General features: G+C 39.3%; 2 protein-coding genes across 2 annotated transcripts; both read right to left on the bottom strand.

Moving 5' to 3' along the window:
• Positions 1-34: 34 nt before the first annotated feature.
• LOC122965663 lies at positions 35-2,493 on the bottom strand. Its single transcript, XM_044329818.1, has 3 exons — positions 2,484-2,493; positions 1,344-1,646; positions 35-450 (listed from the first exon to the last, which is right to left on the bottom strand). Exons 1-3 carry the CDS (start codon positions 2,491-2,493, stop codon positions 35-37), a joined length of 729 nt encoding a protein of 242 aa, XP_044185753.1.
• Positions 2,494-4,829: 2,336 nt separating this feature from the next.
• Positions 4,830-22,788, bottom strand: flvcr1 (FLVCR heme transporter 1). Its single transcript, XM_044329672.1, has 11 exons — positions 22,329-22,788; positions 21,450-22,224; positions 20,641-20,785; positions 18,728-18,868; positions 15,738-15,805; positions 13,607-13,710; positions 13,281-13,391; positions 11,357-11,462; positions 10,942-11,053; positions 10,756-10,823; positions 4,830-9,242 (listed from the first exon to the last, which is right to left on the bottom strand). Exons 2-11 carry the CDS (start codon positions 22,155-22,157, stop codon positions 9,144-9,146), a joined length of 1,662 nt encoding a protein of 553 aa, XP_044185607.1. The 5' UTR covers positions 22,158-22,224; positions 22,329-22,788; the 3' UTR covers positions 4,830-9,143.
• Positions 22,789-23,205: the final 417 nt, after the last annotated feature.

The raw sequence follows: 23,205 nt of genomic DNA, 5'->3' as shown, positions 1-23,205 counted from the left end.
ACCAATCTGTGGTACATTGTTTAGAAAAAACATGTCAGTTAATCATTGAACTAATATTGAATTCCTTGCAGAACAAACCCAGCAGTGTATCTGGTAGGCTGAACATTATCTTACCTGTATTGGACTTGTCTGTCTGATCATCATTTATCCCACATGTGAAGACAGGTGTGTAGTCAACCTCTATCTGGACATTATTCCTCTCATCAACCACCTGGCAGGTGTATCTCCTGTTGTGGCCACTCTGACGCTTCACAGTCAGAGGAGAGACACACTTCATCGATTCGATGATCTCGTATGTGACACCTTCACCAGGCAGCACAGTGCCTGTTTCATTCACCCAGCGGATGCTGTTCGGTCGACAAGGAGTGAGGCCGCTGAATCTCAGCAGAGAACACTCTAATGTGACTTTACCGTCTGTCTTTGGATCAGCATCTGGTGGAGATGGCAAGACTGAAAGAAAAAAGTTAAAACTGTTGATTTAGAGTCAAAAAGCTGCTTTTCCTGACCAGTGTGAATTCAGTTTGACTGAAAATAACTGAAATTAAATGAAGGAAAACTGAGTCAGGACCTATCCATGGTGTTTCCCTGAATTAGACAGGCTGACTAAAGCTGAAAATAAATACATTACAAATGACCTGTAATGAACTCTGGGTCTCTGCAGTGGTGGATGGGGACTTTACGCCACTGCCATCTGTGCACCCTTTGGTCAAATGTGCATGACTTTGACAAAAAGTATAGCTGAAGTGAAGGGGAATGTCTGATTGGACAAATTAAAACTTTGACTTTGTGATGACAACAGATGAAGGATCACCAAGATTATTTTAATTTTTCGTGTGTGGAACATGAATGACTGTATCAAATGTCATGGCGATCCATCCAATAGTTGCTGAGATATTTCAGTCTGGACCAAAGTGGCCAGACCAACTGACTGACGGACACTGCCATCCCTTGAGCCCTGTGTGACTAAAAGTGAAGCAAATACATATAATATATTAATAGCTTAAATAGTAGATATTTTCATGTCTGTATCACCTGTATTGATCTTTTGTACACTTATGATAATTTATTTCTTTCACCTTCACCCCTGACCACCCCAGCATTGTGTCACCATTCAAAAGGAGGGTTTTATACTCTACTTCTACTCCCCCTTAGTTTGGGAGAGCCCCGTCATACTGAACCCTCCACCTGAACTTGGAAACAGAGTTGGGGTGGACAGGGTGAAGGTGTAGTAGCTGCTTAGAGATTGGCCTCTGTGCACCTGTCAGCTGACAACATCTGGCACCACATGCCATCTGAATTAAACATAGTTCAACTCTTTAATCTCAGTGATAAATGAGACTCACTTGTTACAATACTTAGATACACTTTAATGTCCAGTTTTTGGGCCTGTCGACAAGAGTAGTAACCAACATCTTCAGCAGTGATGTTGTTGATGACCAGAGAGCAGTTGGTGTCCAGACTCAGCCTGGCAGCTCGGGCTGACTTATTCACATTTCCATTCTTAACCAGACCAAATGTCTGAGACAGATCTCTGCTGTAAAGCCAGTAAACTGTGGAACAAACTCTGTCAGAGGATGAAACATCGTCACAGGGCAGAATGGCCTCATCTCCAGGTCTGTAGAAGAGATGGATTCCTCCACTGATGCCTGGTTGAAAGAAATCACACGTTGTGTAAGAAATGACACATTACATTTAAAATCATCTGCATTTTACATTTGCAACCACAGTGAGAGAATCTGTCAACCTACACCATCTAGTGGTGGTGTTTATAGGAGAGAATCGTTTTCATTTATGTCTCAATTATTCAGTGAGCTGTTGGCTCTTTGGGATTTTCTAAACTATTCTCTAATGTTAAAACCACAGAGTTAATCAAAATAAACAAAAGTAGATTCTGATCAAACGTGCTGATCTGATGCTTTGGTTTGGTTTGTGTGCTTTTATCATTCTGTGCATTATATATACTAACTGTGTATTATATTATAATGTTAATATCTGTATATTCTATCACATGGACTGAGTTTAATAGACAGGTTGGCAATTTTCAAGTCTGTTTTACAATAAAAGTCAGGAGCCCAAATGAACACTGAGACATGTTTTTCTTGCTGAAATCATTCCTCTTGTTCATACTGACCATTAGAAGATCCCTTCATAATGCACTTACAATGTAAGTGATGGGAGACTAAATCCACAGTCCTCCTTCTGTGCAAAAATCTATTTAAAAGTTTATCTGAAGCTAATTTGAAGCTTCAGTCGTCCAAATGAGTCAAATCAAGTAGATATCTTTCAACATTACAGTCTTTTTAGTGCCAAAGTCCCTCTTTCTGTTACTATACTTCCACCGCAGCTCAACAGGGAAAGACTGTAAATGTGTCAGATATCCACTTGATATGACTAACTCAGACTGCTGAAGCCTCATATAAGCTTCACATCAACTTTTAAATGACTGTGTGGACACACTGTGGATTTTGTCCCCCATTACTTACATTGCAGCATTGTGTTTGTGGGATTGAGTTGAAATAAACTACAGTGTGTGTGTTCATGGTAGTGAAGGAACATGTCACGCAGTGCAGCAATGTGAGTGAAACACTGATGTGTGTTTTACATTTGACATTGAGGAATAAGCTATATTAGGCTTTAAATACACACACAATACTTGTTAGTTGATCAATTCATTGTTGGTAAAAAATGAAGAAAAAAAAAACTTAAAATTTTAGTTTGCGTATAGATCTTGTCTACTGGAATATCTTATTTATTACAAAGTTTTTTTTGCTCTTTTTTGCTTATTAATTGAACATCTGTTGGTAAGAGGTAGAGGTCTATAATTGTTAAGGTAAAGAAAAGGAAGTATTCGCTATTACATAAGATATTTTTTATTGACAAATGTGCTAACCATTAAACCATTCACTATCAGATTAGGGTTAGTGTTAGTGTTAGGTAGGTTAGATTCAGAATTCAGAATTCACCAATTTAAGATTCCAAATAAAGAACTCAATAATATTCTTGCTTCCTATGCTGGTTTAATTTTGCCAGGCTTTAATAACAAGGTAAGTTTACATGATGTAAAAGCTCAGATAAACATTTATATAATGAAATAAAATCTGTGATTTACCTTCAAACTGAAGAATAAAAATGAGTATTAATTCCAGTGGAGTCATTCTCAGTCTGTTCTTTGCAAACACGCGGATATTCTGTAAGGCTCTCCGTCTTTAATACAGAACTGTAGGTGACGATGAAACTTCCTCTTTGTGCTTGAGATTCTGAGTCAGTTTGTGAAACAGCATCAGTCACCACTGAGTCTGTTAAAATATCCAGATAATGAGCGACATCATTTCTGTAGGTGTCTGTATGTACTGTATGTATCCCTCAAGCAACAGAAAAGCATATTTCTAGGTTGTTGTTTTTTTTCGGTTTGTGAATGCTTGCGTATTAAAACAGAAAACTGGTTTATTGCTGCCTCACCCTGTTAAAAAACGGAAGAATTGAGTCACACAAGTCTTGAAGAAGTTGTGGGCATCACAGTGTCATTACACAATCTCTTTTATGTAATAGCTACGTGAGACACGTGAAAGAGCATTATTTAAAGCATTCCACTTCCTTAATTTGATGTTCTTCATGTCAGTCACAGTGATTTGTTAATTTTTCAGGAAAACACTCATACACGTTTCTACCAGGGGCCTCATGTAGGGGGGCACAGTTTCACAATGTTAATGTTCACACCAAACCATGCCCATCAGTAACTATAATTGAATTACACTTATTAAAACTATATTGCATCTAATAGCAATATTGAACAAGAAAATGTTGATGAAAAGGTTTTAAACTTGGGTGATATACACTCCTCTCCTGGTGGCCTTGCAGTTTTAAATTGTGCTTTATCTACAGCAAGTTGGTGATCACTAACACTGTGTTTGATCAAGATGTTGCAGAGAGGACAGATAATCACCCAGGTTATATTTTCTACATCGGGTCAAAAAACATTTAGTCTACTTTTAGTATTTCTTGTCTTTTTCAGGTTTTGACTATTGATGTCCTTTCTTCTGATCTGAAGCAATTTGATATGCTTCATACTCAAAATGTTTCATTTTTGTTGATGCTGTAGCTATTGGGCTGTAACAGACAGGGGAACGTGGCCAGTGCGATGCTGCAATATCATCTATGAAATATGATGTAATAAAATATTGCACATGCACAGTGCAGATTGGGTAGTGACGCAAATCGGGCAGTGACAACACTGTTAAACTAAACTCTAATGTGATTTGTCAAAGTAGTGTTGACGTGCGTAGCTGTCCAGGATGGCAGACCTGCTCGCGCATGCATGACGCAGATTGGGAAGCGACGCAAATCGGGTAGTGATAAACATAACCGTGGCATAACCCCAGATTCACAGAGTAGAGGTGTAGCTGTAGTTATCGCTATTTCAGTGTGTTTTCCGTTCATGAAAGTTAATTGTAAGATTTTGGTCGCCTAAAAAAGTCTTGTTCAGCATTTGGTTGTACTAAAGGACCTTCTACGGAGATGAATGGTCAGCTTTTTGGGTTAAGCATGTTTTTCGTTAGTGAAAATTAGCATTAGCATTATCACAGTTAACCATAGACTGTAAGCAGCCAGTACAAGTACATAAACTTAAACTTGAAAGGGTTATGTAATTTGGTAGTATATGGGAAATATGGTCATTATAGAGTTTTTAACAATGAATCTAATATGCTAATCTTTTGTTTGACACAGCCCTTCCCTGGCTCTGTAAGCGTGTGATCACAAAAATGTTGATTGTGTGTGGTTTACAAGGAAATGTGTTTATCTGTGACAAAACTGACATGAAAACATTCAAGGATGTTGGAGTAAAATGGTTTTATTGTTGTGACTTTACACAGCTTCCTTTGACTTTAACGGACATGTACAGAGTAATGTCATCTGCATATAAAGTGTTTCCAGTATTTACGACAGCAGACAAGTTTCCTCCACATCCCACAGTGTGTGGATGGCTTTCAAAGTAACTGAAAGTCCAACAGAAGTTTCACAGGCAAATAAAATGAGCACCTTTACATTTTTCAGTAGTGGTATACATTGAGACAGTACACAGATTTAAGTATCTGCACTGCAGTTCTGGGTCAAAATACATTCTGGATTAAAGTATGTGCCACTGTAAAAGCAGTCTGGAAAATACACAAATGATGTATTCTGTCTTTGCTCTTGTAGACATCAATTTGACCAAGGTGTTGTGTATCAGAGAACAGTTAAACTGTTAACTGCAAATTGTCCTTTGTTCACCACCTATTGAAACATCCTTCAACCAAGATCTTTAGAATTTGCTTTGAATGACGATGTCAAACAGCTTCTACATCCAAAGATCTGTTACATGGATACAGTAGAGCCAGGAAAGGAAAGAGTTCAAAGGGTTTTAATCTGTAAATAGTCTCTCTACGCATAACATACTTTACTGATTTCACTTGTGAAAACTATTTTGGTCATGGAGGAGGATGGAGACAACGTAAAATATGGTTGAACAAACATGAGACTGAAGAGATATTTTTACCAAATGCAACAAAACTTTTAGGTCACTTTGAAAAGTTTGAAAAATGCTCTTGTTAGTATTGTTTTTTTATTATGCACAAACATATGAAAGTCTCACAAACATGTCAAATTATCAGTATCTTACACACCAGATACAAACATTATTAAGGCTATTTACCATAATTTTACTATAATTTATTCACTGTGACCAGATATTAATAAACAGTATAACTTGACAAGACAAAAAATATATAAATTAGTTCTCCATAAAAGTTCCTGTAAAAAAAAAAAGAAAAAAGAAAAAGACAAAGAAATGTTAGAGTTGCTAATTTAGTAAAACAAATGAAATGTTTTCAAAAGTTGGTCATAACAGATAAAAATAAAATAAATATTTACCATAAATCAAAAGAAAGTGAAGCAGCAGATTTATGAGTGGTTTAGAGGAACATGTTACCATGTTGGAAATATAATAAGAGGGCATGACATAAGTAAAATAAGCTTTTTTGTAGCATGACTTGTCATAGTAGGAAGAGCACAGGTGTAACAAATAAATATTAAGGATGTGCAATACAAGGACCATGAAACTGAAGCAGCTAAATGGAATTCAGCCATCATTCATTTTATTATTTACACCTGTGCATTTCCTGCTGCGACACGAATGTCACAGCTGGGCTTCTTGTTTTTGCTTTTCGTTTTTCACAGAAAATTATTTTTTTGATTTTAAAAAAAGGGTTCAAGATCAAATTAAACTATAATTTACTGAAGACTTACTCAAAGACTTTTTTCTAAAAGGATTCAGTTACATAGGCTTTAGTAAAAGTAAAATTCAAAAGAAATACTTAAAACATACCCAATGTAGACATGGTGTTATGGTGTGTTCACACAGAACGTGAAGCAAATTTTTCACACAACGAGATTACATACAAAGTCAACACAAAGATGCAAATTTGTGTCTATTTGCTTCCGGGTGCAGCGAATGACACAAATCACGGTGCTGCCCCGCTGTACGCGAACTGACTGGTGATCTGGCAACGCGGACCAAGCTGGCGGTGACATGAGAGGACAGACAAATTCAAAAATTCAAACAGTGCTCACATCAAGACAGCCAATCAAGCTGCAGCACCAGCGACTTTCTGAACAGCTGTGTGTAGCAGCTGTGCGACTGGGCGGACGCAAGTTTATACGAATACAGTGAGGCTGCTGCACCGTTACACGAATAAAAACAAATGTTACCGCGGTCAAACTAGCGTGAATAACGCTTCATGTTTGGTGTGAACACGACATGAGACATTTGACACAAAAGTGGAGGTAAGCTACCTGAAGTTGTCAAATTCATACACACAGATGTAAAAAAAAGTGCTTTGAGTTACAATGGGTAAAGAAAGCTACAAAAAATAAAATTACTTCTGCAAGTCCAATTTTATATACAACAGAAATGAAATGAACAAAAGGACCTGAAAATATAAATTAGCATCTTCTTTAGTCACAGAGAAAATTAAACACCTTTGTGCTTTCTCCATCCACTCAGCTTTCTTTGTTGTTACCATAGAAAACCCACAAGATAGTGTTCTCCTTCTGTCACACCTCCACATCTCACAAACAGTAGCTCGACTTAGCAGTGTCATACAGATTCTCAGTGTGTAATAATGGACAGGAGTCGACATTACAAACACATTTGAAATCATGCGTTTAAGTATAAAACTTGAAGTTGTGCGTGTGTTTCTTATTGTGCACTGAACTCAGAACATGTTCACATTCTGTTTGGTCCTTAGTGGTTGTGTGGGAAAACACTGCAGCACAGTTGTGTCATCAGGTAGATACAATGAAAGCCGCTATATTCTATTCACATACATAATATGTTATACTACTGCAGATAGCTATTTCTCATGTCATAATTTTCTTTAATCCCGTTCATTACAGTCAAATTTAGGTATCATCAAATCTGTAACTTTTCTCCATCAAATGGTGATTAAACTATTTGCTGGAACTTCCTGTGACGTCAACATTTTCATGTTAAAATTTCGAACTAAAAGAAACTGCAACAGGTAAAGAATTTGTTAATAACCGGGCCCTTTGATAAAAACCCAACAATTTTGAGAATTACTTATAATTTTTTGGTTCAGGTTTATTGACAACACTCACAACACATATCAGACTTTGTCAGGGATGGAACGACCTGGACTTATTTCCATCCTGGTCCCCGGAGTTTTCACATTTTCTATTCCAACTGCATGAACCATAAACATATTCTCGGTGTCAGTTACATCAGGGCCTCGTCTTAAGTGGCTGACGTCCACTTTTGATGACAGAGTCGTAAAAAAAAAACTGCTCTAAACGGCGTCCACTTTCCCTAACCTGTCCTCCCCTCTATATGTCCCTTTGTGGTGGTGAAGTAAAGAGCGGGAAAAGCTCATGAATCCCAAAGCCAGCAACAATACTTCTGAGCTATTTGACTCATTTGTCATGAATGAAATGACGTGTTAGTTTGGGTTAGCTGAGCTGTGTTTGCTTTGCCGCGTAGGTGCTGTCAGTCACAAAATAAGAGCCATGGCAGATTTTAACTGCAGCTATTTATGTACCCCAGCTAATAAGAAGCACATTCATATGTAAAGCTGGGTGAAAATTAAAATCAGTGTGGATGTGCAGATAATTTTAGACAATATCAATTGAGTAAGCTGCAATTTCTGTTGTTTTTTTTTTTTTTGCATTTTGTCTAGACTTGGATCTGAAGGTCCATCCATTATTATGCAGAGACAAAGACTAAAACAAGCTTTATGAAATTATTTGCAGCTTGTCTGTTTATATGCATGCAGAACTGTAGAAAATTAACATGATTTATTTCGACTCTCTTTATCCCGTGCTGCTTCAAAACAGATTACAGGTGTAAATCTGAAATTTGAAAGTTCTTCTTGGATTAGCAACATAAGCACTGCTGTACGTAAAGAAATAACCAAATGAAACAATATTAACAACATTTACAGTGTGTTTTACAACTATAATCCATGAGCATGAAAGATTAATTCAAGTAAACTCAGGAAACGTTGGCCCTGTGCAGCGGGCAGTGGCCACAGTACAAAACCAAACAGAACGGTTCTCTGGTTCTTCTAGGAATCTGAAGCTTGTTTTACCATCCTGTTTTCCTACGAAACCAGATTTACATACAGTAACCAAACTAGGAGCGCCATGCTTCACCTACAACACAAATAAAGTGCAGCGGAGCGTCTTGCTTGCATACTTTATCACCAATCCAAAAACGACCTGTTCTGGACAAAACCGAAAGTTCTGTAAACCGGAGGCAATGCTTCCTCTGTGCAAGTGTTTGGGAGTACAAACCGCAGAGGAGAGTAGAAGGAGTCAAACAGCTTGGGTTGAGCATTTTGACAAACTCCCTCTGTGCCATGTTGGTCATCCCGCCTGCCCTGAATCCACTGTAAATTGTGGCTGTGCTTGATTAAACGTGGCTCACATCCAGAGCCTCCAGCTTTCCAATAACTGAAGAGATTATACTTGGCAATAAAAATATCAAGTGTACCTTCAGGTACTTCACATATAGTGTGGTGCCAACATGTATCCCAGGGCAGCAGGGAAACCTTTTTTTTTTAGTTGTCCTGTGATCCATTGTCTTGGCAGGGTTACAATGAGGTTTCATGGGAGAAGCTGACCGAGGATTCCAGCTGGACTCCGTTGGTCTTCTTCTCTGAAGGGCAGTCCCTGGGACACTCGGTAAGAAGCTGGGAGAAAGACATTTAAAGGGCAATTAGAAAAACAATAAGTCAAGTACTCTGTATGCATCAGAAGAGTAATGGATGAATTGGAGTGCTAATTAGCGAAGCAGGAAATATGAACCGGATTAGACAAACACACCCATTGTTGGGCTGTCATTAATATTTGTTTCTGTTTTTCAGATGGGAAATTCACAGAATATAATATGAGAAATCTCATATCTACAAAACATGATGTTTGGTTTGGGAGTTGGTAGGTGTGTTGAGTGAAGATAACAACTAATGTACCTTTTTTTTTTAACCGGAAATTACTGAACCTCCACAGAGACAATTAAATACAATTCTGAAAATGTGAAGCCTTTTGTTTAAATGCATCAATAAATACAAGACAAGATGTTCACTTAGGATAGTGGTTATTGGCTTTTCTTTAGCAGCTTTAATCTATATTTTTATATTAACACTTGATCACATGACTGTGTCGCTGATTGTGATGAGAAAAACACAGAAAATCATCACTGTATTGTTCTGGTTTTCCTTTCAAGTTCGCCACATCAACTTAAAAGGTGATAATATATCAGTGTTGTGTTCATGACTTATTTTTGCTGCTCTTAAGTGGCCAAAAAATCAGTTATTACAGGTTTAAATGTGTAGTAGAATTTTTATGTGATTGTAGCATCTTTTAAACCCTGATGAAAAGTGATGCAGTCCATTCTCAGTGAGTACGACAGTCTCTTTCTTTATACCACCACCAGATGGCGCCAAAGTAAAGCTACATTTAAATCATTTACATAGTGGCTTTAAATGAAAGGTGATTTACGACAGACTTGTAAAATTGTGAACCTGTCCTTTAAGTCATGACCCTGTAAAATAATTTCATTTGGTTTATTTTACCAGGCTATATTTCAAAAAGAGGACAAAAATATAAATGTGTGTCAAACTTGAGTGTGTGACCTTTAGTTGGACACCTCTGAGCTAAGAAAGAAGCAGAAGGAGAGGACGGGGTCGATGAATTGCCCTCTCTGAAAGCCACTTCACCCGTGACTCAGCAGGATGGTGGGAAGGTGGAATAAAGACTGATTGAAGAGTGCAGAAACAGAAAAAAAGATTTAATGGCCTGGCTTGTCTGAAGGGTGTTTTGCAAGACACCTTCAGAAATCATCAGGAATAATTAGCTGGTGGCGAGGTTAAGATTCAAGGGGAGAAAGGATTTTTATAGCCGTGTCTGTTTAGAGGACGATTTGTACGGGAGCAATGCCCGAACAGACAGAAAAAGAGACAAAACATCCAAACCGAGGTTCAAGAATCTGTCTCGAACACACTGAACAAAGATACATCGTCAGACATAATGTCGTTTCTAAAGGTCAATCCACAGGGAAGCAAATGACAGAGAGGAAGAAGAGCGATACAGGGGAAAAGAGGGCTTTTGGGTGAATTTGATGTTTTAAAAAAAAAATACAGGACAAAGTTGCCTGATGAAATATACTGTAAACTCCTGGGTGTGTGTTTTTTTTTGTGTACTTACTGCTTGTGTGTGTTTTCCGTCTGCTCCCATGTTGATGTTGTGTCTTTTCAGTTCTGACTTAATTAAGGCTGAAACATACAACGAGGAAACATTAAATTTTTGATATTTCGATTAACACTAAGCACAAATGAACACACACACAGTCACAAACACACACACACACACACACACACGGACACTCCCTACCTGTGAGCAGTATTCCCAGGAAGATCCAGGCACAGAGGAAGAGGTTTCCTGCCAGTGGATTGTAGTCTGTGGTCAGTTTGCCCTGAATCAGAGTGAAAATGATCCCGAATATCTGCACACACACACACATAAACACATACACACACATAGGTACACAGTTACAGTAGGAAACATGGAAAAAACATTCATTTATTTACCATCTGCTGTCACCTGAAATGTTTTAAAGGTGGCCTATTATGCTTTATGTCAAGTGTCTATGTTAAACTTGGTTGCTTTTTGTTGTCAATGTGCATCTATCGACTGTAAACCAGTCACTTATGTGCATGTAAACGCACCAATGTAAGATGCAGAGTTTCAAAATTGATAATAATTATGTATAATGTGAACATTTGACACTTTAAAATCTTTACGATACCTGAGCGAAAGCATTGAGGAGCCCGGACGAAGTCCCTTCAGACTCCGGGTAGGTGATCTCCACTCCGAACTCAAATCCCAGAGGCAGGTAACCCGTCATGAAGAACCTGCAACACGGACGTCAGGCTGATGAGTCACAGTTTAAATCTTTCTCAAGTTTCATTTATTGACCTCTTTACATCCACCAGGTCGCCGGTGACCCAATTAAGCCGGTTGTAAGCAGCTTAGCGTCACACAGTTATGAGTAAAAGCAACTGACACAATTTGGCCACTTGGAGACCTTTTGGAGAGGTTCAGGGACACCGGTGACACCACAAACTAAAAACTCCCTAGATCTGACAAGGTTAGGTGTAGAGGTCTGGAATTTTATACATGTGTGGTTGAAAAGATGTAGAAAGTATGTGGTGATTTACATAGTTCTGGCATAGAGCATATCCTAATTATTGTTATTTAAATACGACTCATTATAAACCAAAAACACTTTTTTGAACCATGTTTGAACCGATGTGTTTTAGCCACATGCTAATCAAGCACATTTCCAGAAACTAGAAGATGTTACCTTTCAAATGAAGCATAACGCGTCAAACAAAATGATCAACATGGTAAGCAAAGCATGAATTTAAGAGCATAAAGCCTAAAATAAACCCATAAGCACTATGTGTCGATGACGTAAGCGGGTGTTGAGGCAGGAAAGCGTGCAGAGGGGATGAACCGTCCTCGAGTATGTCGGTGAGGGTGTGCAGGGCAGGGTGGCCTCATCACGCCTCGCGGTATCATTTTTGTACCATCTCCAGCTCCTCTGAGAGGCCTTTTGTCAGCCTGAACTTGGCTGACAGGCTCCTCAAGCATTTGACGAATTGAATTGTCTATTGTGCTTATGTACTGTATGTGGTCAAAGCCTCTGAGGATCTAAACAATGTGTATTTTGTAGCTGTCACACAGCTGTTGGTCTTTATATTTAAATCCACACTGCAGGAAATACCATATAAAACAATGTTGTGTTTTGTCATTTGGTAGGTGAGGAGGTTCCGGTTTGAAAGAAGGGATATCTCTTCAGAATTGTGGCTTTTACACACTGGAGCCTAAATATCTAAGAAGGTATTGGACAATATGTAATTCTGTAAATGTACACTCAATCTGTGGGCTGAAAGCTGTATATTTTTAGTGTAAACATCTTCACTGTGCCTGCTTCATACCTACAACAGGTGTGTTTAAACCCACAACAATGAGAGAGAACGATAGAGCCCACACCCGGTGTATTCACTATTTGTTTTGAAAGCTGCATCGAGGGGTTGAGAGGATAAACTGCAGGGCGACAACGGCGGCGGCGACCTAAGATGTCTAACTTTTTCAAAATCTGACTGTGATCAAGTCTATTGAGCATGTTCCTGTATCAGTAGAAATATCATTGTATTTCCTCATACACATGAACTGTGAGGTAGGAACTCATTATGTAGACTCTGCAGGTGTTGGACTTTATGAGGCCTCTGACATAACTGAAGATAACCGACCTCTCTGCTTTCTAGCCTCTGGTTTCAAGGTCAAACCTCTGATAAGAGATGACACATTGTATAATACGTAAAGTAGCTATAGTCAAAGAAAAACAGCCAGTTGAAACCTTGTTTAGATTGCTTACAGCACTACATTATTCTGCTCTGACAAATATCACACAGTTATTCAAGTGTTCAATATTGAAATATGAGTTTCCACATGTTAATCTTGTCTTTTCAGTGCTTAAAAAGGTGCAGTTTTAATGTTGCTGTCCTCTGTTTACTTCCTGAAACACAGCCGTGTATTTTTTACATAACTTATTAACGTATAAAAAGAGTAAATAATGTACAGCACTTGTACAGTATGTAGTATAACGCAAGTGTTATACAGTCTGTGATGTAACAGAATAATTTAGTGCCTCAGGTCAGTCGTACCCCAGCGCTCCAGCCGTGAAGAAGACCAGGTAGATGTCGTCGAGGTTTAGAGTGAAGCTGAAGACCACCATGCCCAGAAACGACAGGATGTACACGATCAGAGTGGTCATCCTGTAAAACACCAGCACAAACATTAACATTTACCTGATTGTGTTTCAGTTAACAAACACAGATTATATATATATATTTTCATTTCTGTTATCATCCTTTGAAGGGAACCTATGATTCTTAGAGGAATCAATGATTAAAGCTTTGAAGTAGAACCTGATCTGATCAAACTCCACCAGTTGAGTTGGGATTGGTACTTGAATTAGTGTGTTACCTACTTGTAGGTCTTTGTGTGGTCCAGCCACAGTCCACAGAGGATGGAGCCAACCATCCCAGCCACAACCAGCGTCAAACCAATTCTCCCAGCATTCAACTCCTGGTTCTGAGGAAAGAAGATAAGAGAATAAAGCATTATTGGGACTAAAGAAGCTGACTTAATGACTTTTTGCTCACATTTCACCTCACAGGTGGACTATAAACCAGTCACATGTTCTGTAAGTGTGTATCAGTGTGTGTGTGTATGTGAAGGGCAGGATCAGGGATTTACAGTATTTCTGGTGGGAGAGAGCTGCAAAGTCATCTGACAGTTCAGCTGAGTGACAAAGAGTTTTATAAGTTCACACAAGGGTGAGCATCTCCCAGTAAGAGTGTGTGTGTGTGTGTGTGTGTGTGTGAGACAGGGATAGTGTGTATTGCTAAGAAAGGCAAAAAGTGAATAACCTTCCTGTCAGTGTGTAGGTGTGTGAGAGAGAGAGAGAGAGAGAGAAAGAAAGGCAGAATTGTTTTAAAGTGACTGAATCAGTCTTTCTCTCCATTGTTTTGCCTCTCGTGCATGTGAGAGTGTTTGTGTGTGTGTGTGTGTGTGTGCGTGGGAGTATGTGGGAGTGTGTGTGTGTGTGTGTGTTCGAGGACTGTGTTATGGTGGGCAGCAGGCATGCGTGAAAGCAGCTAATGAACTCAGAGCCACAGACAATAAACTCATGTCTCATCAAAGCCATCAGAAGTTTCTCTGTTCCAGTAACTCTCTATCTCTCTCTCTCTCTCTCTCTCTCTCTCCATCCTCCCTCCACCTGCTTTTATGCACATTTCAAACTTAGATAGACGCTCCAGATATGAGATTTAACGGCTGAGTTATGTTGACGACCTTCAACGTGTAACAGTATGTGAGGGTCTAAATAAAGATCAGCAGTAAACTGAGAGCTTTGCTTCTCTTCGCTGCACAACTCTGTAAACACGACAGTACAGCTGATCCACCTGAAGTCAAGATGCTTTTCATGCTCACAAAAAACAACAACAACACAGATTTGTTAGTCTTGCTCACAGAGAGGAGAGGATACAGAACGTTTTCTGTGGAAAACACAGTGAACAGTTAAGGACAAACGGCAAAAAACAACCACAGAACACCAATTAAATTAACTGCAGCAAAACAGAAAAAGCTTTTAGTGTGTGTTATTTATGCTGCAATATGTCTGGAGGAGCTGAGGATCAGAAATGAGGAAAAAGCCACATCAGCATGCATATGATAAGTATTATATACATATGTTACATGTACATATTACATGTACATATTCACATATGAGCAGTTAGCATGGTAACTACTGATGATTATTTTCATTTATTTATTATTATTTAATAATAATAATGTCATTATTGTTGTTCTTATTATTATTTATATCATTAATAATAATTTTATTATTTATTATTTATTTATTGTATGTATTTATTTCATAAAGCCCAAGTTGAAACCTTCAAATATCTTGTTTCGACCAACAGTCCAAACCCAAAGGTGTTCAGATTTACTATCACATATGACCGATTTTGAGAATTTGACACAGTTGAGAAGCATTTCTTCTTGAAAAATTACTTAAAATGATGAATCGATAATGAAAACAGTCGCCAATTAATTTTCGATCGATCGATTAATCGACTTATCACTGCAGAGCTCCAGTAATATGCTGAGATTAGCGTGGTAGCGTGCTGTGGTATCCTGTCATGAGCTAAATTTGTTGCACAGGATTGAACCTGTCGGTGGCACTACAGATCACCAGATCATTAGCATGTCACCCTCTGGAGGCCTTAAATATCTGCACCAAATCTGAACATAATCTTGACAAGTAGTTGTCAAGAGATTCACTACGGACCGTCTATGGATCATCAATCATCTTAATCATTAACTAACTCTACTCCTGTTGTGGCTATAAAAACAAACTTTATAACCATGCAGTGCAGCTGAAAGCTAGTAAATGGACCTTGAGTTATGATTGTGTTTTGTCAAGAGGAGGCAAGAGATACAACAGACACAAATATCTGGATGAATTCCAAAAGAGTCGTAATTACAAAGCAGTTAAAAAGACAAGAGTGAGATGTAACAGATTGTTTTAATGAACTCATTAGCTCCCAGCTGTTTACCTCGTAGTAGGCCATGATCATCTGGTTGAGAAGTGTTGAGACAGAGTAGAAGGAGCCAGTCATTATACCTGCAGCCAGAAGAAGAAGAGGAGTGTATAGTTCATTTTAGCAATTCTGTTTTGTACGCTAAGTGAATCTATTGTGCATATGTTGAGGTTTTGTTTTAATGGTTTCAAATCTGCGGCTGCTAGCAAACACAAACGGTCAGTGTCACTGCTCAGTGTTACAACAATGAAACATGAATAAAAGAGGAATCCACTCAATAAAGTCTTTTGTGTCTCCAGAGGGAGCTGTGTAAAATCTGATAAACTGCCTCAAGTGATGTCACTTGAGTCAGCGTCGGCTGGGGCTGAAGACTACAAAAATCTGGGGGGGGCGTGGCGTTAGAAAGAAGTGAAGTCACCAGACCTCTCCTCATCTCTACTGGAGGCTAGCAGCTCCAGGCTACGTTAGCCGCTACCAGCATAACATGCTTTCATCTCAGACTGAACTATCTGAAGTCAAATTGCATTATGGGTAATGTAGGCACTGGGTTTTGACAAGGAAGATCAATAAAAAAAGATGATATCTCTGGTTCTGCTGCATCAATTTTGATCCTTTCTTTTAAAAAACTATCCATCATGAGTCTGACAATGTTATAAAATGCTAAATAAGTGGAGTAGAAAGTAAATATGGTGACATACAACTAGCTGCCCAGCTGTGTCTATTCCACCTTGTCCTGACTGTCCTTGAGTGTGTGTGCTCCCTCATTGGCTGTTGCCAGGTTACATACATAATTAGAGTCATTACACATGCAGGTCAAAGGGGTATGACATTAAAAAAAGGGCCTTCTCCTCTTGGCTGAGTCGGACTGTCAAACGCAGGAGATCACAAAAGTGTGAGGCTGAATGAGTGTGACGGATCATTTATACAAGGAGAGCTGTGAGGTGTGTGTGTGTGTGTGTGTGTGTGTGTGTGTGTTGTTTGCTCTGTCACACATTGAGGAGTCATGTGAAACAACACGTGTCAGGAGATGGTCACTCTAGCAACACGAGAGTGAAGAGGAGCACTTTCAGTCTCATGCAGTTTGCAGTGCTGTGCTTAAAGTGGCCCCTTCTTCCCAGGGGAAATTTGAAAACCAAAAAAATCTTTTTTTACAGGTTTAATAAGCCTGAGAGTCTTGAAACTCACACAACATAACAAACAGAGACCTCAAGTTTCACTTTTAGAGCATTATTATATCATGAAATGTGAGTTTTTTAAAGCCTAGTTCAAATCAGTGATTCACAAGACAAAGTTGCAGCGATGTGAACTGGTAAGTTGCAGAGAGTCTGAAGTCGTTGTCACATCGCTAAGTGCGGTTTTAGAACGTGAGGATGTAGCTATTTCTCTTCAGCCAATCAGGAAACAGCACAGGCCAGTTCAAAAACATGGCGGAGCTCCGACTCCTTACATAGATCGGAGTAGACACCCTGTCTCTGCCGCAGACTTCCAGCTAATCCACTTAATACAGTGTATCAACGCAGAAGTAGTGGGGTATGCCAGTGCATCGTTGCTATGGAAACGGTTTATGGTTTACAGAAGGTTTACGATCTAAACTGCCTAATCTGAACTGGACTTTAACTGGTTTGAAGGGTCTGAGGGTTTTCAAACACACAACCTGTAACTGTGAGGTGTGGTCTCAGGAATGTCAGACATTTAAAAAAATATAAATAAATAAATAAATAAAATAAATAAATAAAAAAAATATTTATGTGTTTTTTCTTTGATTTTACAAAAATATAGAGGCACTAATGTGAGTAGTGGTGGTAGCTGCAGTATTAATTAAAGCAGCTGTAGTTGTGGTAGTACTGGAAATAACTGTCTTAGAGGTAGTAGCAGCAGTAATAATAGTGGTGGTACTGTAGTAGAACTAGTAACAGGCCTAGTAGAAGTGGTAACTATAGTGATGATAACAATCTTATTGGAAGTAGTAGTGGTAGTACTTATTGGTGAAGATAGTAGTGATAGTAGTACTAGCAAGAGGTGATAGTAGAAGTAGTTGTAGTAGCAGCATTAGTCGCAGTATTACTGGTAAATGTATTAGTAAGTGGTAGTAAGTGGTAATAATAGGAGTAAAAGTAAACAAAGTGATAGTAGTAGTATAGTAGTAGTACTAGCTGAAGTAGTAGTGGTCCCTACTACTAGGGATGAGTATCGTCAGGATTTTATTGATACTGATATTAATATTGATACTTATTGATACTCTTATTGATACTACTCTCCACACTTAAAAAATAAAGACATGACATGAAAAGATGTGAAAATATTAAACAGTTATTTTATTATACTTTTTTAAATTGTTTCCTGTATATATAATGAAGGATGAAGCTGCTGCTTGACTGACGTTGTCTGTGGGATTAATTAGAAACATAAGTGCTTAAAATAGATGCTAACTGTGTCCTTAGTTAATAACTACAGACGTATTTGTATAATGATAACAAGTGTTACCTTGACTTGAGGACGTAGCTGCAGCTGCCGCTTTGCTAAAGCAGTCAAACACGCTGCTCTGCTTCAGGTTTATAGAAAGTGTTTTTACTTTACATACAACTACCTTTTTACATATAAAACATTTAGCTACATTTTCATTAAATTTAGTAAAGTGAGCATTGAACTATTGAACATTTTGCTCTGTCAGCCATGACTGGAGAGGACAGAATGTAAACATGCAGTTACGCAACATCAGACGTGGTCACCTGACGCCAGCGGCTTCGTCATCATTAGGAAACAGTTAGGAATTTGAAACTCCAGCTATATTAGAATGAATTAATCAATATTACAGTACTGACCAGTCAGGAACCAGTACCAATTTAGTCCTGGTTCTCGATACCCATCCCCACCTATTTTAGTTCCAGGAGTAAGTTCAGGTGTTGAGACAACTTGTTGTGGTCACTGAAAGTTGCTCTCTGGACATGAAAGTCAACAAATTGATTGAAATTGTTCCAGTTTATCTGGCGGCATTTCATTCTTACCGTAGCTGATGAGCAGTAGGACGAAGGCTTTATTCATTACAAGGTTGATGATGGACTTTTTGTAGGAGTAATCCTCAGGAGGAGAGTCTGGTAGGACGGCCTGGGCCTGACTGGGAGGGAGGGGAGGGCGGTCCTTAATGACTGTGAAACACACATAAACAAACATAAAGTTTAGCTCAATGTGTCTCTTTTCTGACAGAAAGGTAGAGACTGTAAAAAACACAAAATCAGAAAACACTGATCCGCTCAACGAGCCTTCAGACTGCCGACTACAGCCCTGTTTACACCTGGTATTAACATCCGTCTCGGTCTCTGGGCCGCATGCGACCACATTCATTTAGAAATGTAAACGCAATGTGTCCTGGACCACATTGAAGGACCGCCTACTCAACCAACATCCTCTATCCATCCTCTCTAACCAACAGACGTACTTAAAACCGTCCACTTGTGATCGGATGTGGGGGCCCAGGAGGGTTCCTTGAGGAACTCCATGAGGTTTACATATAAAATAACAACACTTTCACAAACATCAAACCCACTAGAGCTGAAACAATTACTCAATTATTACTTAGTCTTCTAACTAGAGCTGGAACGATAAGTCAATTAATCGATTAGTCAATCAACAGAGAATTAGTCATTAAGACAAAATATTAAAAGTGAATATTTTCTGGTTTATTTAGTTCTGTATGATAGTAAACTGAATGTCTTTGTGGACTGATGGTCGGGACATTTTAGTTGCATCTTGTGATTTTTCACCGTTTGCTGACATTTTATAGATCAAACTAATTGGTTCATCGAGAAGTAGGACTACTTTAAATCCACTTTCAATTCAATCAGTGTACATTATCATTGAATGTTCATGCAATAAGAGCAGCTTGATGACCTTTTGTGCATCACACTAGATAAACACTAGTGATGCATCTACAGTATCTGATTAACTAGCTTGGTGCTCCTGTAGCAGTACAAATACTGACCTTTTTAAATGGAACACACAGCGACCAGATGTGGCCGCTCCACCTTAAATATCATTTCTTAGTCATTTTAATATCGTAACAAGACAAGTGTATAAACCTTCTACAACAGTAAAATTAATATTTGCATGAGCCTAAAAAGAGTTTTGATGTATAAACGTCTCCATTTACGGTTAACGGATGATGCTGCTAATGCTCTTTTATTGTACACTGTTCAGTTTTTGCAACCTTTTGCACACAGTGAATTTGTTGGAGACTATTTTCAGCAGCTGATTAATACACATTTGGTTCACTGGTGAGTATTTGCAGCAGCAAGACGATGTTTGTGGGATTAAAACAAACAACAGCGTGTGTGTGTGCTTGTAACAGGTAATCCAATGAATTTCATATCTGCTTTTACTATTATCAAAGTTGTATGTAATCGCTGTGTTATGCAGTAATTAGGAATCCTGTTTTTGTTTCTGAGATATGCTCTTTGCATTTGATTGTCTGGCTTAAACCGCAGCCACAGGTTCAACAGTCCGATATGTTTGCAAACTGTTTCATAGCTGTAAAGCCAAAGTGTCCCTCTTTCTCTCCAATACGCAACACATAGTTAATTCACATATTTTAACCTTAGCCTTTAGGTCTAACCCTAATCCTAATCCCAAACTCAAGTCTTAACCTTAAAGTGGCTCATTAAATATATAAGGAGCAGAAAAATGTCCCTACGTTGGCAACATTTCCCTCCTTGTGGGGACATCTGCTCACACACACACAGTCCTCTGTTCTAATGTACAGAGCTATGCCTGCTTTGAGGTAACTGAAGCACAAATCCTCAGCAACTGGAACAGATGGCAGCACATAGTAAATGTATGCAACTTCCCATGACGCGGGGCAGTGGCTGTGTGTGTGTGTATATGTGTGTGTGTGTGTGTATATGTGTGTGTGTGTGGAGAGTACCTATAACTGTGAGAATGAAGAGGACTGTGGAGATAGCAGCGGTGCCGTAGAACATGATGCTGATGTTGTGACCTGTCAGTTCATCGTTTTCGGGCGTGTTGGGAACCAAAACTGGAGGCAACAGGAAGCCAATGGCCGTCCCCAACTAGGGACGAGAGACATAAACAGAGATTATTAAAACTATTACAGTATTATCATTGTTATGATGTGTTTCATCATGTCACATAACAGCATTTATGTTGAGGTTTTGGTGATTCTGAGACGTTTGTGTGTTTTACTCTTTTCAGTAGGATTTCTCATTGTGTTCAATTATTCAGTTCTGTTCAATCATATTCTCTGATTGTTATGATATACATGTTTATACTTTTTTTGTCAGTGCATTGAACTGTATTCTGGTCTATTTTTATTCTAATTCATCAGCCACACCTCTCATCTCTTCTCTTTATCTTCTACTAAATCTTCTATGTATCTATTCTATTCTATCTTTTCTATTACTCCATTAGCTACTACTCTCCTCTCTTCTCTTCTGTCTCTCTTCTTCTGTTTACTTTTCTAATGTAGATTATTATATTGTATTCTATTAGCTACATCTCTCCTCACTCAACTTTTCTTAACTATTCTGTGTCTTTTCTAATCTATTCTCCATCTTTTCTTGACATTTTATATTCCGTTATCTACATCTCTCTTTTCTCCTCTGTTCTTTATCTTTATCTCTATCTAGTCTGGTCTATTCTAGTCTATTCTAACCTAAAAACACTGTGAAATGTATCAATAATCTGTGGCACGCGCACATGCACGCTCACACTGACCTGGTTCCCCAGCACCGCTGTGGCGCACGCGGTGGAAACCTCCCGGGGTCCGAACCACACCGAGGCGATGCGGGACGGCAGGCCGAGGATGAACACCTGCGCCACGGAGCAGATGACCTGCGCGGTGACGGTGACTCCGAACAGCTCGGGGCTCACGCTGGCGCACTTGAGCCAGGCGCCGGCGCAGTTGAGGCCGGCGCCCAGCAGGGCCGTGAGCCGCAGACCCTTCCGGTCCAGCAACCAGGTTGCCGGGAAGATGAGGGGCACATAGGCGACCATGTAGACGATGGAGAGCCAGTCCACCTTGTCGTTGGTCACCCCGTAGAACCGGGTGAACACGTTGGTGATGATACTGTACTGGATCCACTGGAAGGCGTTCACTAAAGAGTACAAGCTGAACACGGTCAGCACGGCGAACCGCCTCCAGTACAGTCTGGTCTCTAGCCGCTTCCCTTCCTCCTTCCCCGCCTCCCATCCTCCTCCGCTGGGCAGCATCGCGTCTCTTTCATCCGGCGGCACCTCCTTCTCCGGCTCCGTCTGTGACTCCAGCGTCTCCCCCGCCCCGCCCGTCAGCGCCTCTCGGTATATCGGGTCCGTGCATGGCTCGGCTGCTCCCTGCAGCTCAGGAGTCTTCCTGCCGACCGTGATGTCGTCAGGTGCGCCGGCATCCGCGCGCAGATGCTCCTGCACGAGCTCGCCGGCAACCATGATGCTTATTTGATGTTTTTTTTCCTCTCTCTTGCTGTCCGCGCGGCTGCTGAGTAGCTGATGACAGCTAGAAGCGAGGCAGGAAGCGAGGAGACGCACGACAGAGTGGTTTCCTCATTCGGGGAAGTGGGTACCGCTACAATGTAAACAGCATAAATAGAAACCACTTACTTTTCTTTCTTTTCTTATCGTCCAGTCATCATTAAACCACTTCTGTCTTCCTCGCGCCGGCTTCTCTGAACCTGCATGCTGCTTGTAAACCACACTCGTGCGTCTCTCTCTCTCCCTCTCTCTGGATGCCACCTCCAGGTCTCTCTGTCTTTTGTTCAGCCGACGCTGACACGCGGCCTTCCGATGCTGATGAACCAATAGTAGAGCAGCAACAGCCTGTAGTATCTTGTACAACAGTGTGTAAGAGTGTGAATGGTAATCTGTTACCATGTAGAAGCTGGGACGCAACAACCTGCAACGTCAAATATTTATTAGATACTCAAACTTACACATGAGCCAAAGCTAATTATTCAGTTTAATTACTTATTTTATACAAAATATTTCTATTTATTAATATTTTTGAATTTTTTATCAGGATCAAAACTGAAACATTCAACAAACTAACACACGGACACACCAAGCATACATCTAGCAGGCCAAAATTTTACTTATTTATTTTATTTTTATTATTATTTTGCTCATCTTGTCGTTTTGTTTGGGTTATTGTTTGGTTCTTTTGCTCCTCCTGTTTGTAGCCTGCTGTCTTTTTATGTAAATCACTTATCTTGAACTAAATAATAAAATAAAAAAGGAGAAAAACTGAAAAATTATTAAAATTTTCTGTAATATTTCAGTATTTTTAGGACTGCAACTAATGATTATGTTCATTGTTGATTTTATCAGTTGGTCTCAAAAAAGAAACACAGAAAATTAAGAAAACCACCAATTTTTTTGGTATTTTTGCCTTTAAAAACCAAATCAATTATCGAAATAGGTGCAGATTAATTTGACTAATCAACTAACTGCTTCAGCTCTAAACAAACAATATGACAAATAT

This window comes from Thunnus albacares, chromosome 16 (genome assembly GCF_914725855.1).
Source record: "Thunnus albacares chromosome 16, fThuAlb1.1, whole genome shotgun sequence".
Lineage (NCBI taxonomy): Eukaryota > Metazoa > Chordata > Actinopteri > Scombriformes > Scombridae > Thunnus > Thunnus albacares.
Note: the sequence above shows the minus strand (reverse complement) of the source record. Positions and strands in the feature narration are given on the sequence as shown.

Coding starts and splice junctions, on each gene's coding strand:
- LOC122965663 (XM_044329818.1), bottom strand. Junction 451..1,343: donor GTATCTAAGTATTGTAACAA/GTGAGTCTCATT, acceptor TTTTTCTTTCAG/TCTTGCCATCTCCACCAGAT.
- flvcr1 (XM_044329672.1), bottom strand. CDS start 22,157: ATGGTTGCCGGCGAGCTCGTGCAGGAGCATCTGCGCGCGGATGCCGGC. Junction 13,711..15,737: donor TGATCATGGCCTACTACGAG/GTAAACAGCTGG, acceptor TTCTTTCCTCAG/AACCAGGAGTTGAATGCTGG. Junction 11,054..11,356: donor TCCTCAATGCTTTCGCTCAG/GTATCGTAAAGA, acceptor GTGTGTGTGCAG/ATATTCGGGATCATTTTCAC.